The following is a 22891-nucleotide window of genomic DNA, read 5'->3' on the forward strand; positions in this document are numbered from 1 at the left end:
GCTGTGCTTAGGGTGGGACTGGGAGTCCTAAACCTATACCTGTAAGTGTGCACTGCAAGAAGGTAGATAGGTGTCGTCTTTGACATGTGCAATTCCATGCTAGTCTGGGCGAAGCTCTTTAAAAAAAAATAGAGTCGCTTGATATGGTACGCCGAATGTTGGTTGTCAGGATATAGAAAGAGAACCGTTCCTGGCATTTCTGTTTAAAACATGTGACTGTTAATATAGCTGCATTGCTGGATCTCAGTTTTCTGACAGGCACATACAAGATTTCTTGTCGGTCTATTCTGTTATAAATCTGTAAATGGCTTGGAAAGCTCAAAAACGAAAAACAATGCCAGGGGTTATGATTCCTTGAAAACCTTACAGGCATCAATCTTAATTTTTGGATAAGGATTCTGGGGCTCTGCCTTAAAATGTGCCAGTGCAATACACATGGTTTTTTAGGGGATTCTGCATTTGACTGGGAGCTGGTGGAGTGGCCTGATAGCTGGAGTGATGTATTCCAATCTTCGGAGGAGTTTGCACTCTTCAATGACAGGTTAGTCAGCATTCCATCAGGCCTAGGTTAAGGCTATCCGCATAATCCAGTCTTCCGAGTACTAGGGCGATGACTCATATTTTTTTGTGAGAAAGGAAGGAGAAGAAACTGATTTTCCCTATAGCTTTAACTTCCTGCTCATGTGTGAGTGATCGGCACATGAGGAATCCAACGTTTTTGACAGTTTCTGTTCTCTGGTGGAATTTATTCATGTGCCCTTGTGAAGGAATGTCATTGAGGTGAGTTGTTTTGGAGCCAAGTTATATCCCTGCAAGACTGCAGAACCACACCCTGCATCTGGAGCGACCATTACCTGATATCAGCTAATTTAAACCTGCCCTCTTACGCACATAAGCACAATCCCCACATCAAAGTAGCCAATAGAAATTTGAAAAATCTAAATAAGCTACAGCTTAAGTCTTGGATTGATAAAATACTGGGTTCCTTTCAGGATCATGACTTGTGTGTCAATCTTCTAGACAAATATAATAAGCATCTTCTCGAGTTAGTGGAGTCAGAGGCACCGTTCACTACCAAGCTAGCTAGAAAAAACAACAACAGCCAAAAATGGTTCACCTCAGAGCTCCATTTATTGAAAAAGGAAAAATGGACCTTGGAAAGAAAATGGATCATAGATACATCTGGGGATAGTAAAAAGAATTGGAAAAGAAAGGACAAGGAATATAGAGACAAAATTAAGGCAGCTAAAGCTGATTTTTTCAATTCTGAAATTGAGCATGCAGATAACAAGACAAGCAAACTCTTCGATATTCTGAAGAGTATTGAAAAACCCGCATCCCTCACCCCCCCATTTACGCCCACAGAGGAGGACTGTAACATGGTTCTAAATGTCTTTCAAGCCAAAACCGAAAAAGCGTGACAAAATATCATCAAGGCCAGAATTTCCGTTAAACAGGACACTCATCCCACAGAAGTGGAGGTAACTGTCAGAGAGCAGCTCTTTAAATTTGACCCCATTTCAGAGGCAGATATGCTAGAGGTGTTGAATAATATGAAACCCACCACCTGTGCAGACATTTTTTTACCACCCAGTATCATCCTTCAACACAAAGACATTTTCGCTCCTATCCTCCGGAGAATAGTGAATTCATCTTTTCAAGAGGGCACAGTGCCCAGAGACCTGAAGAAAGTCACCATCACCCCACTTGTTAAGAAAGCTGGCCTGGATCCTAAGGACCCTGCAAACCTTCGCCCATAGAACTGAAACAGCCATGCTGGACTTTCAGAATCAGATGCTGAGTTTGTTAGACAAGAATAAGTTAGGGATGTTGATGCTTCTAGACTTAAGTGCCGCCTTCGACCGGGTGGATCATCATCTTCTCATCAAGGCACTTAGAGAGAACGTGGGCTGTTCCGAAGGAGCCATTGTCTGGCTTCTGTCATTTCTATCCAACCGCCAAGCCAGAGTCAATTGGGGTAGCAGTTTCTCTGATCCCTGCGACATCTTATTTGGAGTTCCCCAAGGGGCCAGCCTATCACCGATGTTGTTTAACATATATATGCGCACACTGTGCAGCTTATTGGTGAAAGCAGGAGTGTTGTTTACGAATTACGCAGATGACACCCAACTCATATTGGAATTGGGGTGTAGTCATCACGCCACGGACAGCAAAGTGATTGCTAGGGTTTACAAGATAATAGACGACTGGATGCAGGCAAATTGGATGTGCCTGAACGACTCAAAAACCAAACTGATGTTGTTTGGCTCCAGTCGTCAGCTGGCCAATTTGGGGGCAGAGTACAATTCTTTCCAAATCAAGAATGCCACTATTCTGGTGGTCCCTAAAGTGAAGACCCTGGGCATGATGGTCAATTCTGCGGTCGATTCTCATGCCCAGACCAGCTGTCTTCAAAAAAGTATGGCGTATTATCTCAGGCTAATGAAAGCCATCAAAGCGTTCCTCAATGAAGGCAACATGGCTACGATAGCCAGAGCCATCATTCTAGCACGGCTTGACTACGGTAATGCTCTGTTGTTAGGGGCCTCATCCAAGGACCTATCCAGCTGCCAGGTGATCCAGAACAATGCGGTCAGGTTAGTTAAGAATTTGAATAAGAAAGACCATGTGACTGCAGATAGATTATCTCTGCACTGGCTTAGAGTAGAGGAACGCATAAAGTTCAAGGCTCTCTGCTTGGTACACAACTGCCTTTATGGCATAGCTCCGGACTACTTGAAAAAGAGCTTAGTGCTCTACACTCCCAGTAGAAGTCTACGCTCGGGGGGAAAGAGCCTCTTGACTGTACCTAAGTTCAAGTTGAAATCCGGGTTGGGCAGATCCTTTCTGGTGCTGGCTCCTAAATTGTGGAACAGCGTTCCTGAAACTCCGAAGTAAATCATCTTGTTTTCAGGAAGCGGTTGAAGACACACCTCTTTAGATGATGAATAGGGGGAAAGCAGTGTTCAGGGGCACTCACTAGGCCACAGTAACCGTTATTTATTGTCTGTCATGCATCTGCTGTGTTGTAAGTCTAAGCGCCCTGATGCCCTCGGGCTACCGGCATTATACAAAAATAAAATACATACATAATACAAGTTTATATTTTAGTGTGTCCAAGAGCTTTTGTCCACTTGTCATCATCCATGTGTATACCCATGAGAGAAAATTGCTTAGTCCTGGCTTTTAAGATTAAGGCTTGCATTCGTTTGCCGACAGTTTATTTTATTTATTTATTTATTTCATTTGTAGAGTGCACCAAACTTGTGGGTGCTATTGATATGATATGATATGATATGATAAGTAATTTATAACACACCTCTACACAAGTGTTTCTAGGCGCCATTAGGTTACAGGTTACATGTTAAATCCATAGTTAAAGAGAGCATGGGTATGCAGTGGACAAGGCTAAGGTGTTAAGCAAACAGCCATGTTTGTAGTGATTTCCGGAATGTCCAGTATGCTTGCTCATCCCACAGGGCCGGCAGAAGTGTGTTCCATTCGATAGCTGCAATGGTTGGAAAGCTTGCGCTGCCTGCCTTGCCCCGTTTGAATTTGGGTTTGACTAGTCGATGGGCATATCGCATATGCAGTTCCAGTAGGTCTGGATGAGATCACTTACTTAAATTTCTGCAAGAGGTAGGGAGGATCGATCTTGAACAGGCATCTGTGTGTTATTGGCAGTTTTTTGAATAAAATCTGTTCCCGAATAGGTAGCCAGTGGGCCTTTTTTCTGGCTGAGGTGATGTGTTCACGTTTTGGGGTGTTGAGGGCAGCCCTCAGTGCATTATTGTGGATCTTCTGTAGGTTATGTTCTGAGGTGCCTGCAAACAATGCGTTACAGTAATCGAGCCTGGACCCAATCATGGCCCAGGCTATTGAGAGGCAGCTGTCAGGGGAGAGGAAGGGTCTGGAGGCATTGATCAATTTGGTGGAGTAGGCCGCAGAGGAGGAGATGGCCTTCACCTGACGGGTCAGTGAGAGGGTAGCATCTAGGTACACTCCCAGTGTCTTCACTGAAGGGGAGGCCCTGATCTGGGTGCTATCAATTTTGAAGGAGGTGTACAGGGCATCTAGCTTCTTGATCATGGCATCTGGGACCACTATGAGGATCTCTGTTTTCTCGTCGTTGAGACACAGGTGGTGAGTGGCCATCAGAGTTTGTATGGTTGAGTATACAGCATTTTGCCTAGCAGAGTCTGCCTGGTACATGCCGGTGGGGGGAATTGAATTTGGGTGTCATCGGCATAGTCGGTCTATCCCCCTCCCCCTCTCGTGTTAAACCCTACAGTCACTGAGATTGGTGGCCCTGGCCCTTAGGTGTCCTCCGGAGTCATGGCCGTCCTCCCAATCGCCATCAGCCCCTCCTGAGCCCAGCACTTGCCCTTGGGCACCCAATGGTCTGTGCTCCCTTACAGGACTGCACCAGCACCTCTAGGACTCATACTAGTGACTGATAGTCTCCCTCTTTCAGCCTGTAGTTCCCCCACCTGTGTTGTGATATTCATGCACTCCTATTTCACATTCAGAAGATGCAGGAATGCAGGGATCCACTGCTCAGCACACTGTATCACCACCTTCCACACCAGCCAGTGGCCACAAAGTTCATTCGTTAACTGGTTCCCCTAATCCCAGCTTCCCGGTAGTCTGGTAAGCTGGCTGGGCTCTCTTTCTCCATCATTAGTGAATTCAGGTTTGTGTGCAGAATATCCACGCTGCTCAATGTTTGTCCCTACCCCATTTCCTTCATTGGAGCATATGTCTCTTCCAGGGCGGCTCCACCACTCCCCTAAATATTTTCCAGCATGTACTGATGGACACTGAGAACTGTATACTCTCCAAGGCCACATATTGCTCACAGTTTGCCAATTCTCTCACGGTCCTGCAATATACATGGGAGTCCCTCACTATGTACCCCATTCATTCAATCCTTCGTCTGGGGGACTTGCACTGTAGAGGTTGGTTGCTCTACTATACGGCAAAATGTGGTGAGCAGAGGGGCAATGCCATGGTGTGCAAAATGAGCAGATGAGTGATGCCAAAATAGGCGGAAAGGACAGGAGAAAGAAACTGAAGTACAGAATAAGTGACTACGTGACAGGCAGATGCAGTGTGATTGTGTTATGCTCTGCCACTTGCCTTTGTTAGTGGTTCACCTAAGGCCTGTCCCGGCCAGAGTGCAGGGCAGAGTCACATAGCTGTCAGGTCACTGGACTGGTCTGAGTCCAATCAAAGTAATCACCTACCAGTCCACTGTACAGACAGACTAATGTGTTGCATGTTATGTCCTGCAGCCTGCCTTAGAGTCACATAAATTACCTGCCACTGTAAAAAGCAGTAGGATCTGTCACTGAAATCTGTAGGTGGTAGGACTGCCTAAATCTGTAGGGTTGGCAAGTATGTTAGTATAATGAATTCAGTGCTGGCACGGCAGCGGCTTTACATTAGGGAAAGTAAGCAAGCCGCTGATGCCGGCAGCAGCAAATTCGTTTTACTAACGTTACATTTTGTCTTTTATAGATCATGTGGGAAAGGGATTGAAGGCATTTTTACTTCCTGCTGTAAGATAAGTCATTGCCGGTTCCATGTGCCCATGACCCCAGCCAGTGTGTCCATGTGCCCCTCGTCACTGTGTCCATGTGCCCCTTGCCCATCGCCACTGTGTTCATGTGCCCTCCTGAGCCCAGCTTACAGCAACAGCTTATGCAAATTAAACTGCTTAAATTAACCACAGGCAGATGAAATCCAAGTAATTTGTGGCCTGCAGCCTATACATTTTGCAATGCATTTAACTAGGATTTTACATTGTGACACAACATTATGTAAACTGCTCCTTGCCTGAGCCACACGCTCAGCCTGGACCTGCTGCGGCCTAAGAGCTAGTTCCTAGAGATCCTAGGGCAATGGTGCATAACATGCGTCCCTCTGAGTCACAGAAGGTTAATGATGAATCGTTGCCGGGCCTGAAGTCAGTCTCTAGGTCTGTCATGTGCAAAGACTCTGTGGTCCAGTTTGTCTTAGCATGATGCGTGCACCCCAGAACTCTAAAACTCTATTAAAAATTAATATGGTCTGGTGTTGCACAAATGAATCTTTCTGACATTTTGTTATTATTTTCAGACCTGCATCTTCGTGTGGGAGTTCCTTCCTTTCTGTGTTCTCAACGCCAGCAAACAGTACCACCATTGAGCAGCTGACATCCAGCCTTATCTGTGACCGCTGTGAGAGGTAAATGAACGTGAAGCAACATATTGAAAATGTACAGCATATGTTAATGATCTGATCTGTTAGTCCTTATCTATTTATGCATTGCAGCCTTGTCCTAGTTGTTTGAACACTAAAGATGGCTGTTTCTATTCCATTTAATCAGAGAATACCACAAAATTAACTTCAAACTGTATGACACTGAACGCCTGCTTCACTTCAGTTTTTTTGGGACCCACGGGTTTCCTTTTTTCTTAGGGGCAGAGTTTGAACAGGTTGCAACTGTTAATCTCTCAAATGTAAAGTATTACCCTGACAGATAAATACTTGAAATCACTGCTTAGGTATGTACTCAGTGCTCCAGATAAGATTTTGAACTGGGACTATTGCATTCCCTATTTTGTAAACTTGGAAGTAAAATGATTTTTAGGGAGTAAAAATGTAAATCTAGTTCCCCACGGCAGTATTTTGTAAGCAAGTAAAAATGCTTTAACTGAAAAACTGAAAGGTTTTTCTAATAATTATGTTGCACCTAGTTACTCATACACATTAAAATATCATGTGCATGTCTACCGATCGAGCAGTAACAATAGTGCTTTCTTCCTTTGGAACTACGTGCGCTACCTCTCCAAACATCCATGGAGCTGTGTGCGTGAAAGCAGGGGCTCAGGGTCCACAGTGCTTGTTTCCTATTTTTTGTTGGGAGTATTTGTAATCTGTTTTTCTTTTTGGGGAGTACTCGCTTATTTTCAGGGAGTACAGTGATAAACTTGTAAGCCAAAGCAATATATTTCAGATTTGTCTCCTCTTTGGTATTCAGCGGAAGTGGTTCTCCAAAGAAGTGTGAAGCACAAAATAAGTCGGGAGGACACTGAGGAATCCATCATTGCTTGAATAATAGCTTCTGATTTAGCAGTACTAAAAGAACGAACATGTCTACACCTACAGGAAAACCCAAGGATCCAAAACAGAGGTCAATCGTTGATATGTTTTCTCCAAAAGCAAGAGGAGCTGGTCCTACTCCAGGCTCTGATTCAAGCAAGCGCAAGAGGTCTGATGATACCTCAAGTGGCAGTTCAAACACAGCTGCACATGTTGTCCAACCATCGGTCAGCACATCAACTCTGGCTGGCAGCGAAGCTGCTTCTTCAGGTGCAGACAGTGCATCTACATGTGCTGACATTGGTTCACTATCTTCACATGCTGACTCTTTGTCTACAGCTCCACCTTCCTTGGCTGACATAGCATCTCCTTCATTTGTGGTGGCCACTGAAGGCTCTTGATCATGTGCAAACATTGCTGCAATGGTTTCACGTGATGCTGATGACCTAACCAACACTTCAACTTTCCTGGATAGTGCTGAGAGCTCTTTCAACCCTGATGTTGAGGATTGTTCTTCCTGTATTGGCATGTTTGATGATCCCCCACTGTTGCTTGCTCTCCCGACATTTCATTCCTCGGGGAGAGCACAGGCAGCTCTTGGTTGCAGAGCGATAACAGTATGCAGATGTGTCTAGCTGAGCAGGGCATTCCAAGAAGATCTCCAGCTCCCAATTTAGATGACAGTGTGGTGATTGATCTGTCACCAAATCCATGCTGTGATCCAGTACAGCCTAAACATCCTACATACCCTGTAATTGGTTCCCGTAGGTTTAACGGAGACTACCAAACATATCCTTGGTTGGAGTATTCAATTCTGAAAGATACAGTATACTGCTTTGCATGCAGACATTTTGGTTCTAATTCTGGAGGAGGAGGTTGTGCACGTGGCAATGTTCCATTTGTTGACATTGGCTTTGCTAAATGGGAAAAGACACGTCATTCTTTAAAGATGCACTCAGATTCTGATAAGCATAAGTCTTCGTTTGTAGCTTGGGCAGACTTTAAGCGTGTACAACAGACTACAGGCCCTCAACACTCAATTGTTTCAATGCTAGAAAAGGTTGGGGACCAAGAGATTGAAGAGAATCACCAACATGTGCTGCAGTTACTAAAGGTTGTATGTCTTTTGGGTCATCAAGGACTTGCTTTCCGAGCCACAGACGAATCGCAAGACTCCCACAATAAGGGAAACTTCATAGAAATACTGTGTTTGCTGTCTGATAATAATGAACTTCTTAAAGTAAAAATGGCTAGAAGATATGGGCACTACACATCTCCTGAGTATCAAAATGACATGATCTCAGTTGTGGCAAATCTGGTACGTCAGAATATTGTTAGGAAAGTGACAAACCACTTTGCAGTGTTGGTTGATGAAACCAAAGACATTTCACATAAAGAACAGATGAGCTTTGTGATCTGGTTTGTAGATCAAGATGGGAACATTCAGGAAAAAGCCATGGGATGTTACCACAATGAGAAGTTGGATGCCTCCAGTTTAGCTGCATCCATTGACAATTCTCTACGCAATGCTGGCCTTGACTGGAAGAATGCTATGATGGGGCATCAGTTATGAGTGGCTGTTTTAATGGAGTGCAAGCGAAAATAAAAGAAATTGCTCCACAGGTAGTTTACATTCACTGTCATGCACATCGTCTAAACATTGCGTGCAAACTATCACTAACATACAAACAGTGAAAGATTTTTTCTCAACTTTTCAGGCTGTCTATGTGTTCCTTTCACAAAGTGTCCTCGACACAAACTCTTTGTAAAAGCTCAAACAGAAAGCGGTCTGGCAGTACAAGAATTAGAAAGACTTTGTGGCACTAGATGGTTTTATTGGTACGCTTGTGTTAAAAAAATACAGGCTCGATTTGAAACCATTATAGTTGTTTTCAGTGTAATAGAATCATCGCAACAATGTGACAAGCAGGCTTGTTCAGAAGCCAGAGGACTTCTCAAAAATATGCAGTGCTTTGAGTTTTTGCTAACTTTGTTAAGTATGGAATCAATTCTGAAAAAGATGAGTGTGTTATCTGATGAACTTCAGAGAAAGAATCTTGATTTGCCAGATGTGAGTAACCTAATTCAAGTGACAAGAACTGCCCTTGTCAACCTTCGACAAGAATGCCATTGGGTGAAAATCGTCAATGACGCAACAGAATTGGCAGAAAAATGTGGTATTGAAACGGTTGAAGACCACGACCGCAGAGCTTTACCAGTAAGGCAGCACCAACTGAGCAGCAAACTAAAAGAATACCTTGTTGGTACTACTGTAGGGAAGAGGCCTGGACATTATGAGCACTCTGAGGATCGAATGCTACAGACTGAACGGATAAAGCAAGAGGTGTTTTTCTTGAATAGGTTTGTAAGAGAGTTGGATGCTCGTTTTATAGATAACATGGGGCTTATCAAGGCTGCTGGCATGTTCAATCCAACGGCTAAACATTTCTTGGAGGACTCATCTGCAGATGTTCTTGCTCGGCTCTACCTAGGGCCCCAAGCAAATTATGCTGGATTGCATTCAGGCCTTGACATTGCAAGGAGCTATTTCTCTGACAAGACTTTAGCAGGTATTCACTCTGTCAGGTACTATCTCAATGAATATTCAAGAGGTTTTTCTGATGTCCTAAACCTGTTGGATCTGGTTCTTGCATTGCCGATTACAACTGCAACAAATGAGAGGTTCTTCTCCTGTTTGAAAAGAGTTAAAAACTATTTGTGAAATAGATGTGGAGACAACAGACTTAGTGATTTGTTGGTAATGGCATGTGAAACTATGGAGGTTGAAGAGGTAAATTTAAGTGATGACATTGACCGATTTGCTGACATGCGACACAGGGGGTATCCTCTGAAAAGATTAACCATTATATTCTTTGACACTGTTAGATTATAGCTCAATTGTCCAGTTAGGTCTTTCTTTTCAAGTCACACGGACCTAATCAGCACCACATAGTCTTTAAAACCATCTGCTACTCTCCTACACTACCAGCCTCTTCATGAAGTCAGCCATGATACATCGCTCATGCACTACAACCAGTTTGTCTTATCTTCAGAACACTGCATGGTATGCTGTTGAATTTTGTCAACATCCTACTATTTACCATTGAGCTAAGCAACAATGGACCATTACGTCAGAAACATCATAAAATGACAGCATTTGCCACACTGCCGGCATCCTACAGATTTTCAGTCTAAGCAACAGCAAGACATTCAATTAGCATTTTCCTGTGAAGCCAGACAGGCACTACTAGTAGCACAGCCAAAAGCATCTGTCAACCGCCAATCTCTTAGAATTTGAGTAGCCTCCATCTGCATCTTCCTGAAAAGTCAGCCAGAAGCTGCAGCACAGCTGGAGTTTTGTGTCATGAAAACATTTGCTATCCGATTCCCGCCTGGCTCTTCTTCATATTCAGTCAATGAAGCAATGATGAGCCATCTAAGCAGCAACTTCCTTTAAGCCAGTCACCAGCTGCCCCACAGCTACAATTCTGTCTTCACAATGCCAGCACCGTATCCTTGATTTGTAGTCAACCAAGCAATGATGAGACACACCCAGTCAGTGTCCTCTGTTAAAAAAAGCCCAGCACCATAGGCATTACAGCCAGTATTCTGTGACCTCAAAACAGCACCTGGCATACTTGCAGCCTCTTCTCTGCCAAACACCTGCAGCTCCACTACCAGAGTTCTGTCTTCTTGATCTGTTGCCATTGAACACTCACACACCTCTCCTCTGGTTTCCTGTCACCTAAGCAACAACCTGCCTTCGAGTCAGAATCTTCAATTCACATGCCATTGAAACAGCAGCACGGCACGTCTCTCAAGACACTGTTCTGCTCAATCTGGTAAGAAACTACATTTTGAGTCTTATGATCAGAGTGAAGGAAGAGCAACTGTTGGGCAATATCCCAAAATCTATATAATAGTACTAATTGTTGGACTGTGTACCATTGTGGAGAGGTGCGGAGTGTGGAGGACAATGAACATGTAGGAACAGAAACCTAGGCATATAAAGAGTGTTGGTGAGTGTGGGAGTAATGCAAAATGCAGCCAGGATTTTTTCCCCCATAAAATATGGTGACAGGACTGATGAGGGTTTTGGTACTGAAGTTTGTATCAATCAGTAATGCACTGTATGCCTTGAACACATGTTGAACTAATCTTTTGGCAGCCAAAATAACACAAGAAGAAGAATCATTAAAAACTGAGGATGCCATAGATGTTTTCTGGTGAAATATTCTCCCTCTCCCCTATTATCCTGGCTTTCCCCTATGCCCATGCCCGCCTATCCGTCCCTGTCCCCCCAGAATGTGATTTCGCTCTGTAGTCCTGTTGAAATAACAGGGCCGATCCACATAAAGAGGGGATTGCGGTTCAAACAATTCACGTGGCAACATGGACCTTGACACTGCTACATATGATGATCCATTCTTGTATGAAATGTCACAATACACTGATATCGTAACCATTTTATTCTTAGTGCACTGAGGGATAATGCTTTATGAGGCCCTTCTGTGATGTCATGGTGGGGGCGTGGTCAAATGACATCACTTCCGGTGGGGTGTGGTCTAATGACATCACTTCCTGTGGGGGTGTGGTCGAATGACATCACGTCCTGTGATGTCACTCTTGGGGGTGTGGCACTGTGATGTCACTTCCGGTACCCTTGGCATTTTGGTGAAATGACGTCCCTGACTGTGGCGCGTTTATTTGTAATTGAACCAGGCCTATTTCTCTGCTTGGAGCCCATTCAACAGCAATCAATTTTCAAAGAGTCCCATTTTGAACCAAATAGGCAAAATCCTGCCCAGCACGAAGAGTGCTAGGCTTTTTGTGCTGCAGGCTGCAGCACATTTTAGTTGAATGCTCCCCGGTTCCATATTGCCAAACTGTTAATGTCATGTTCCTTCATTATTGCATAAAAATAGAAAATCTGAGTAATATTAATCGCTAGTTAAAATTCAGCGAGAGGTATAATGCTGCAGGGCCCTGGAACAGTGCATACACATTATCTTTGGTAGTGCTATTCAAACATTTCTTATGCTGAGCCACCCTTGAGCACGCATATTCATGTTTGTTAGCCTCTCTTTTTTAAGCCACTTCTTTGTGCAGCATTTCCAGGGCTCCTAGAGCCAGGTCTGAACCCTAGGCTCGGCCCAGGCTCACCCCTGCCCTTGAAATCTCTGGCTCCCCCACCTCTAGTTTAAAACACAGTAGCCACTTAGCAACTAGGAATGCGTAATAAACTGTACACCTATGCCTTTGTTAAAATGTTTGCCATTATCGCTATTCAAAACTGAATGCTACTTTCACATTCTTAGAACATCAAATGAAACTCTGACATGATATAATTGCGACTTAACAAGCCAAGCCTTCTCTAATTTTGTTACAGTGAACCAACTATGCACATCCATGCACAATATCTTAAGGTTACACCTACACAGAACAGTTAATCATCAGCATGGGTCATATCAGTATGGTTTTAGAAAGTTGAAAGACTAGGTGTTGACCACAATAGGCCTTAATCCCCATCAATGGAGGATGCTCCTCGAAAAGGCTGCCCTTTTTTGGCCGTCCTGGGGTAGCATCCAAACGGGATGAGTTTAATCCCATTGGTGGGGGGTAACAACCCCCCAGAACCCGCTTTGGTGTTGTCGGCCACCTCCACTTTCCAAACACACCGCCTGAAGCAACCATGCCCTACCCTGCTGTCTGGGGGTGCTTCACCTATCAAACTCCTCTTCATGTTGCTCCTATGTCTTCTTCCTTAACCCTTTCCTATGACAGACATTGGCCACACACACAAACAAACACACATGCACACACACACATCACTGCAAACCTGCTCCCTCGCACCTGCATCCTCCCTCTGCCCGGCCACTTCCTGTTCTGATATTGAGTCATTTAGGCCATGTTTCCTGGGTTAAAGGTGGCTCGGGAAACACGAAATAAACACCAAATACCATACTGATCTGGTTCCTCATGCGCATTTGTATTTTATGGAAGACGTTTGTTGTGATGCAGCCGGAATCACTTGAGAGAAATCATCCCTGAGCTCGAAACTAGCAAATGTCTCCTTGCGCTTTTCGGATGAACATACATCCAGGAGACAATTTACATGTTCCTTCTTTAAGAATGGTGTGTGGTGTGTCGCCAGTTCATTTTAAATTACCATGTGTTCTTTACAGCTGCTTAATGGGTACTGTAGATTGAGCCGAAAATAACAATGAAAGCAGGTAGTGCCACCGGTCGAACCGTGCCCCATCAGCCAAAGGTAACTGAACGACGTGAGGGCCAGTGTATTAGGAAAGAGCAGGAACACGAGAGGCACTTTTATGTATTTATCGTCCATGCAAAGCTAACCAGAAGAGTGGGAGGAGGGAGGTGAATCAGAGGCAAGCCATCCTATTGTTGAATATCAGTGTTGTACCAGCAATGTCCAAGTTCTGAGCAACCTGATTAGCTGTGCTGTCCACCGATGATGCAAACCATTTACCTGCCAGTGAGAACCCAGTTTTAAAACAAACGATTAAGGAGACTACTTTGGAATGCTATATACATTTTAATCACCATGCTGTGTTTGCCATTCAAACTTGCGAATTATGGATGCAAGCAGTTTGCACCAATGTTGGTACATTTTGAACTGATGCAAGAATGTTTAGGGAATGTCCAAGCCCTGAAGGGGGTGCTAGAAGGACAGCCAACATAGCGGGATGCCCCTTTGGCGACAACATCCCCTAAGCATCTTCCACCTTTCCTCCGAGAGGAAGGGGCGTCTCCAGGGTGGGAGCATGCGCCACGCCCTGGAGACAGCATATAAGGCAGGGGGACAGGAGCTCAGCGTCTCTCCTGTACCCCCTGCCTGAACGCCCACCCACCCAGGACGGCAACGACCACCTCAGCTGGGCCCAGGAGTGTGGCCTGGAACTCAGTGTAACGATCCCAAAAAGGTTTAGTAAGCTGTGGGACACACCCACACGGACATGTCCATGGTAAAACTGAGGGATGGCATGGATGCGCAATGAGCTCAATTTCGATTTAGGTACAATTTATGGTCAGCCCCGTAACACGGCTCGACAGCCACAAAAGGTTTGGTAAGCGGTGGGACCTCCCACAATGTGCATACTCATGGTAAAACTGGACGTTGGTATAAGCGCCTTGGTAATTTGAATGTAGGGTTGGGGACAAGTTAATGGTCTGGCCAGGCAAGTGCCGTCATGACCACCAAAAAGTTTTCAGTAGTAAGCTGTGGGACATTCAAACAAGGTACATGCTTGCGATAAGGCTGGAGGATGGCATACATACACTGATAAGTTAAAATGGTGGTTTATGTACAACTTGGAGGTCTGGCCGGTAACACAACACTACAACCCGGTTAGGTTTGGCAGGCGATGGGGACACTGCCACAAGATACATGCTACGGTAAAACCGGAGGGTCGATCAAGTGCACTGATAAGTGAAAATATGGTTGATGTACAATTCGAGGGTCTGGACCAACAGGCCGGTACATGCTTACCAGGTGCAGGGGGACCATATAGGCCTTCTTTGGTAACAGTGACTTTGTAGGCCTGTATCACCAGCAGGTTTTGGAGCACTTATCGTGCCGGTGCTGATCTTCAAAGGCAACAGAGTGAATCATGTTTCGCCCAGAAGAGACAGAAGCTCAATCGGAAGATTGCCATTGTACTTAAAGAGGAATTAGGAGTCAAGCGTCAATGTGGGCACAACATCAATTTTGCCCGGTTGAATGGCTATGAATAGATCTTGAATTGGTACATAAAGCGATGGTGAGCAACTTTGGGCTTGGGAACGGTTACAGATTTGTGGTAATAATAGAGACTGGGGAGTAGGAAGTGTTAGGTAAGGTAGGTGAGGTTCTGGAAGAGGAGGAGCACAAACATGGGGGCATTCGTGGCAGCGGGGAGGCCACCCCCAAAGCGTGGCAAAGGTACAGGGCAGTTCTAGCCAGGGAGCAGAAGTACGCAGCATTTTGAGGCAGTTGGCGAATTGGGACAGATGAGACTCCTTGTCAACAAGATTCAGTGGGCCGAGGAAGAAGTGATGCGTGCAGTACAATCTGGAGCATATGTCCGGTGCTTTGCTAAAGCTGTGTGCAGCAAGGGGACACTGTGAACATTCAGAAATTGGACATTGCCCTGCTTATGGGTGTGCAGTACAATATGGAGCGTATGGCCAGTGCCTTGCTAAAGCTGTGTGTGGCAAGGGGACACTGTGAACATTCAGAAATTGGACATTGCCCTGCTTATGGGTGTGCAGTACAATCTGGAGCGTATGTCCGGTGCCTTGTTAAAGCCGTGTGAGGAAATGGGACACCGTGAACATTCAGAAATTGGACATTGTCCTGCTTACGTGCATGCAGTACAATCTGGAGCGTAGGTTGGGTGCCTTGCGAAAGCCGTGGACGGGTAGGGCACACTGTGAACATTCAGAACTATAACAATGCCCTGCTGTTGGGCCACTTATTAAAAGTATGGTCGTGAACCATGATGTGTTTAGGGCTGGGACTGCCCCCTTTTTGTTGTTATGCTCCAATAAATTGTGACCTTTTGTTTCCAAATGTAGATCTATTGTCTGTCTATTATTGGGGTAGTAAGGGCATGGTCTAGGGTATGTTATTCACCCCCTCACGGAAAATGGGTGGGGGGGCAATGAGGACTGACACTGATATGCACTGGCATTGTTGCCAATCGGCAAGCACAAGCGTGGTGTTTGCACAATCTGACCAGCACAAAGATGCCATAACCAGAACAGAACCAACCTTGGCGTGGATGATGGGCCATCCAAAATTCACTGGTACCCAGCATTCAATAGTGTGTTATGGCGCCTTTCTTTTGAGTGTACAGTAAACTGCATAAGGTCCACTGAAGGTTTCACCAAACATGACCTGAGTTCAGCAAATCTCCTGTTACTTGTTCTTCTGGCAGTTGCGTCCTGCTCACCCCTCTGAAGTCAAGATGCATCTTAAGAACAATAGCCTCTGCCATGACTATGATGCATTCATTAGTACTGACATGAAATGCCAAACATTGTGCTGCCAGTATCTCTGCTAATGACTTCAGTGCCTCAATGCCTGGTTTCCTCCCAATTCAATCATTAATTGTCATAACAGAGACAATAAAACGTCCGATTTTAATAATTGTTACAGACTTGCTCTAATTGCTTTGATGTTTTAAGGGATGATCTATTAGACCCAATTTAGAGTAAGATCAGCAGCGCGTGAGTGACTGCCAAATCCCCTCTTAGTACAATTGGAATCCATCTGCACTACGTAGTCCTATCTTGATCTCTGTCCTGTGCAGCTCTCCACTTACCTTGTAGACTGTAGAGCTGGCCAACGCTGTGTTGCCGTGTGATGTGCTGCCAATAGGCGCTGCGAGGAAGGGGCACCATAGTGTTGAGTGACACTGCTCGTTCGGTTAGTTTCATCTGCAGCTGAAACATGTGGAGACAAACTGTTAATTCACCTAACTTCAGTTATATGTTTTCAAATGCAAGGAATTGTGACCACCAGAGCTGTGTTCATGTACATAGCCAAGGGAAGTGGGTCACAACACAATCCAAACGTTATGAAAGCCTAGACACTAGTCGGCGTCACTGCTAAAAATGCAATATGCCAGTAATCCAAAAACCCACTGCCACAAAGTGCCTCGCAGACATTCGCAGAGCTCCAGTGTTAAAGTGTGTCTTTACAAAATAACGAAATGCTAGTTGTCGTAGCATAATTGTAGACGGCCATTTTCAAACACACAGCAGGATTGACAAAGAAGGCAGCTGATGTGACTTACTTACTGGTCGATTTACAAAGACGTTTCCAGGAGTAACTCTGACTCACTTTGCGCTTACCCCTTCAAAGGCAAGAGTAGCATGGTCATTTGAAATCGCATGCCAAATGGGCCGGCATGTACACCTACAGGTGGAGACAGACATTCCGACTGTTTCTGGTCTTTCTGACGAGATCTCCTGGACACAGCAGGGGCACCCCTCTGCAAACTCGGCTCCACCTGTCACCAGCGCCCAATGCAGGGAAACTGCCAGCAGCTGCCACGAGGGCAGTCCTTTGCCTTCTTTTCGGGACAGGCTGTACAAAGGCCTGGGAACAAGGATTCGTGCCAGAAAACAAACACAATTCCATGCAGAGGGCGATGGGAGCATCCGTGTTAGCAGTCGTGGTATTAGCACACCACTTAAAATTAGCTGGTAAATCACAGGTAAGTCACAGATACGTTGGGCACGTTCTTTGCAAATCATATATGTAGTCGCTCTCTCTAGGGTCGACGGTACGTTACTCCTGTTAAATATTTTGTGAACCAGCCCCATGACATTCATTCTTTGCGACCAATTACATAATCCATTGGGATAGCTCAGCGAGTTATGCTGTTGTCTCAGTCCTAGTATTGAATCATGGCAACTCAGACCTTTATCGTTGCATATTGTATAGAGTACAATTGATGTCATCGATGCACCCTTTTATTGAGAGGCATTCGACATTAAGCACTCTATAAAAACGTAGCGAGAAGAAGAAGAAGAAGAAGAAGAAGAAGAAGAGGAAGAGGAAGAAGAAGAAGAAGAAGAAGAAGAAGAAGAAGAAGAAGAAGAAGAAGAAGAAGAAGAAGAAGAAGAAGAAGAAGAAGAAGAAGAAGAAGAAGAAGAAGAAGAAGAAGAAGAAGAAGAAGAAGAAGAAGACTGTTATTACAAGAGATAGACTATAAATGCAGGCTTGACGAGCAAACCTGACACTTTAACTCTGTGAAGAGAGCATCACTGCCGCTTAGTCAGTCACGGCTGTAAACATATTAGAATGGTTGAGTGTGTATATTATTCCAGAAAAGGTGCAAGTTTAGCAGGTGAGCCCAATACCACATAGGGGTCTTGCTGGTGTCTCGCACAGGAAAACTTGCAGTATGCACATGTGTTATTCTAATACCTTACACATGAATGTTCATTGTTGCTCTGCCTTAGCATCGCAATGCAGGCAGTGCTCAAATCAAACGGGAAGGGGATTTCTATGCAATGTGGGGAGATTTGTAGACATTCAAAGAAACCTTTGGTAGAAGAGACTAACGGTTGGGCACACAATCACATTTCTGTTTTTCTGTTGAGAGGTGCAGGGCATCTAAAACCTGTGTCAGTCAATTGTCTAAAGATAGTTGGTTAACACCAGAGTCAGGCACACATTGTTCCCAGGCCTGAGGGAGGCACACTTTGTGCTTTTTTCAGTGGCTTGTCTAGCTAACATGCAAATGCGAGAGCTGGATGGAGAGGGATAGATTGCGACAGAATTCTGCTCTGGAAGATAATGAGTGATAACTCACAAATAGGTTGGACTGACCTCATAGGAGAGTGTGAAGGCTGTCTACTAGGGTATGGGCAAGACAGAACTGAGAGAAAAGTGTAGATGACAATATCACTGGGTGGAAAGGTAAAGTTAAGAAACTGTGTGTGTGTGCGTGTGTGTGCGTGTGTGAGAGAGAGAGAGAGAGAGAGAGAATGAGAATGAGTGCCCTACATTTGAAAGCAGAGGGTCTCAAGAACCGGATTGCCTGAACAAACATCTGGCTGCATGGGGGACTGCAAGGGGACAGGCATAATAAAAACTCTCCCAGAAGCTGTTATCCCAAGTGCTGGCGTTACAACCCTACATATTCAGTGAGATGAGCAGCTTTGCCAGAAACACACGTATTCCTGCACACGTCAAGGTGAATCATCTTGTATCTAATCAGATACTCTGCCACAAGTCTCAGCTTCTCAAACACAGCTGTGCCAATATGGAGATAACATATAAGGAAAAGATTTGGCACTGCTACGAAGATCCAGATGATATTCACATGTGTATAAACTTACAAAGGTTCAAGTGGACCCAGCACCAGCCCATTCAGCCAACTCTCATGTTCAATATGATAGAGTGGGTTTATATTCAATGTGCTCATATGGCTGATTTGATATTGTTACTAATTAGTTTCTTTACCCCTCTGGATTATATTTATGCCAGAAATAATCAGCCCACTATTAAAATGTTTGTTGATTCCTGAACTTTTCTGATTTGTGTAGCACAGAATGATGCTGGTCATTTTATCCTATAAAGTGAACTTTGCTAATCAGGCCTCATTTTCTTCAATGCGCCATACTGAAAATGCAGTGCACATGCGTTCTCTTTGGTGAATCATGTAAACACACACAACAGCAACAGCCATCTAGTTTAGCAACATGGCAGCCACAGAGTCACATGAACAATTCTGAAAACCAGCCTGCTAGAATAGAAATTAATTCCAGCCATTGGCTGCCCTTAATAGTAGGCACCCATGATTTGAAAATTATAGGGAGGCAGTTTCTGCCCTACAGTTAGGGTGAGTTACTTGATCCACAGGAAATGCAATAACTCTTTTACTAATTACTTTTAACTTGCAGGATTTAGCTGATATTTCCAAAACAAAAATGTGTGTACCAGCCCCCCCACCCCCATACTGGAAACTTTGGGAAAGATTTGTTAAGAAATTAAAATGTTATTATATATAATAAATACTCTTATCACAGAAGCCAGAAATGGACCCTTACAGAAGGCTAGATATGGACCAATCTACTATGTTAAAATGACTGTGTAAGGAGGAGATTTGCCCGTCTTAGTGGAATCTTTTTTGGGCTTCAGAGGTAGAAGGATTCAGCTGGAACCTTATTGACCTACAGCCTGCCAAAAGTCCTCTGCCACTTGTTGACCGTATATCTTTCCATGGGAGGAGCAAGGGAGCATTTGCAGTAGCCTACATTTTGGACAGGACTTGCCTGATGCCTGGACTCTGGAAGTGGCAGCCTGTGCATGAGCTCTCTGACAACCCTCCCGGCTGGCAAGGGCAGAAAAAGTCTGCCCTTGAAGCAGGATCCCAGGGCAACAAACTAACAGCTCTGGGCTCTGCTTCTCAGCTTGAACAACTTCCATGCCAAACTGAATGATTGCAAGTATTTTCAGAGCTGCTACAAGACCCACAGAGCTGTCTTTAGCACTCAATACTTTTTATCTGAATGCTGACTTGACCCATTGAAAGCAATCGTCTTGAATGGTCTTGACACAGACGCAGCCCATCTGGGAGAAACCATCTCAAACCATCTCAGTGCTGACTAGAGCAAGTGTAAGTAATTGTTTCACACCCCATCAATGCCAAAGCAGCCCGCCTTGAGCACCGACTTTAAATGTATCAATATTGACTCAACCGTTGGAAGCCCAACACATCCCAACTCAACAGCGTCTAGAACTGCTGGAAAGCATCTAGAAGTCCAGCTCAATGTAGCCCTAGGAACACAAGTGACAGGTGGATGTAGTGGTTATGTCCCCAATGGCGCGGTTTAAGGGCCCTAGTGACATTTAAATTCCAACGTATCACCTTTTTAAGACATTGTCATACATATAAACATTAATGCTGAGAATATTGCCTGTCTACCCCTGCATGCAGACCCAGAGTACCCGTTTTATCCCAAAGTCTGCATATTATGTGTCTTCATTCAAAGGGGTGGTTTATTTGTGTTTCCATTAGTGTGTTTTTATTTTTTAAAGGCAAATATTTTGTATAGAACCCTACATGGACATTTCATTTACGTTGGTACCATACTGCTATTGTTGTTTTGGATATTTCTTTGCTGGCTCACACTCCTCCTATATGTGATTTCAATCCGGCACACACCCAAGTCAATGCTTAGCATGTAGTGCGCAGCTGAAATCCTTATTTATTTTTGTATAAAAGTCCTTTGTTCTGAACAATATACCACTCATATCACACCCTTCTCCTGGAACCCCCCCCCCATCCCGGTCACACTGAACCAGGAATCAGGCTGGTTTGCAAAGGTAAATATGTATTTATGTATTTAAAATGTAATCACAATATGTCTTAAGAGGTACACAACAATCACCAATGGGGTGAGGTAACACTGAATAATCTCTTTAATACATAAGGAGTAAGTAGTGAGCAAAACAATTCAGCACAGAAATACCTTTGTGTGGGTTCAGATCAGATAGCACTGTGGTTAGAGGCTCCCCCTGCACACCCCTCAACCCTGAATATGCAATGTAAAGAGATAGGAGGAGAGAGCAGGTATTCAGTAATGGCAGAATTCAAACAGAATATCAATCCCACTGTTCCCCAGCAAACACAAGAGAAAACGGAATTGACTGTCAAGCTGTTAGAATGGCTTTTAAAGTTATCTTTAGAATGGACTGGGCAAAAACACCAAATATGGTCAAAATTGCTGAAATTGTTATAATTTCTTATGGGAGCCGCTTTGGATAGTTGCACACAAATGCAAGCAATGATTTAATCCCAAGAAAAAATTTGAAATCCTAAAATAAAAGTCGGAAGCAATTAAAAGCTGTTTTACACGTGTAAACATTTCCCAAAATGAAAATAAATTAATAAATATTTCCACATGTGCAAAGTCTATAAAAATCTTACATACAGATTACATATTTTACATAGCAGCTATTCCTCAAAATCCCGTAGCTGTGGGATCTTGTTTCTGCTTTTCACATAATTTTGCCCTTTTCACTATGAACACAATGTCCAATTTTTAAGCACATTTCTACAAGTGTGCGTGTTTAACATGTATACAATTTCACAATTCTAGTGGAAATACATTTTTCGTAAAATCATATTTCTTGCCATTGCTGTCCAGAACATGTCACACAGTTCTGGCACCTCTTTTCCCGTGCCGCCAGAAATTAAATTAACAACTCTGTTATTTTTATATTTTTCACAATTTTAAAATTAGGCAACAAATGGTTGTTTGGCTCCACCCCTTGGTCTCTCTCTGAAAGCCCAGGTGGCATCCCCCAAGTTTGTTCCTTACAGAGGCCATTAACGACTGTCTTCACACTTCGAATTTCCTGAGCTGCAGCCTGTCATTGTTCCTTTTGCCTCTGTAGACCAGGTTCTTTCCTACTCTGTAATTAACACCTCTACGTGATTTCCTGCTGGGGGGAAGACCTCCCTTCTGTGAGAAAAACCTGTTATTCAAGTTCTACAGCTTCAGCAAGGTTTACATTAATTGTTAAATTCTGTGGCCTTTTCCCTAGCACAAAACAAACTTGTTATATCAAATAACAGCTAGAATTCTCATTCAAGATTTTAAACCATGGGATCAAAACAATTACAATAGGGGTTACTATCAGTAGCAGGTCTTTTAGATTGCAACCATTTGATTTTCAGTTTATACATGTTAAAGTTTAATCAGGCATGCCCCTGATAGCTGTCATCACAACAGCCCTCTGCTGTACAGAGATTTTTGACAGATCCACAAGCAGGCCATTTTTGCTGTGAAAATCTCTTTATGCTCTCAGCCTTTCACGACCTTGTAAGTTCACAATGATTTCTTGAACTAAGTGAATTGTAGCACCCAGCAAGAATTTTAAATATCTGAAAGGTGTTTTGTACGGGCATTCTGAAATTTCAGCAGCAAAGAAAAAGTGATTTAAAGCAAGATTTGGAGTTTCCTTTAGCAAAACACTGCCTTTTCCTTCTGCACTCCACTTTCAATTGTTGGGGAGCCCAATGACACATTTCAGTAATGAGGGCTCTGTTCCACCACCGACAACATGCGTGGCAGATTGGGCAGCCATCTTTTTGTGCATGGAAAAGCGCGATTTTCAGGGGTTTTGGCAGGCACAAGGGTTTTGAGGCCATTTTGCTGTTTGCAGCATAGCAGTGGAAAAGTGGGTCAATACATCCCACAATCCTGAAGAGTATAGCCTGCCCTCAGTCCATGCTACCCTAATACAGGAAGAAGGTATACTATTCATGCTGGTCTG

The 22891-nt window shown here is 44.1% G+C and overlaps 1 protein-coding gene across 2 annotated transcripts in view; it reads right to left on the bottom strand.

Annotated features, from left to right (window-relative positions):
* The window catches only part of DOK5 (docking protein 5), a 1034624-nt gene that overhangs the window by 46282 nt on the left and 965451 nt on the right, over positions 1-22891 (bottom strand). For both annotated transcript variants that reach the window (XM_069651127.1, XM_069651126.1), the window contains one exon: positions 16416-16536. In XM_069651127.1, coding sequence (XP_069507228.1) covers positions 16416-16536 — 121 coding nt within the window. The remainder of the gene's footprint in view (positions 1-16415; positions 16537-22891) is intronic.

This window comes from Ambystoma mexicanum, chromosome 3p (assembly GCF_040938575.1).
Source record: "Ambystoma mexicanum isolate Mex_15411 chromosome 3p, UKY_AmexF1_1, whole genome shotgun sequence".
NCBI classification, from domain to species: Eukaryota; Metazoa; Chordata; class Amphibia; order Caudata; family Ambystomatidae; genus Ambystoma; species Ambystoma mexicanum.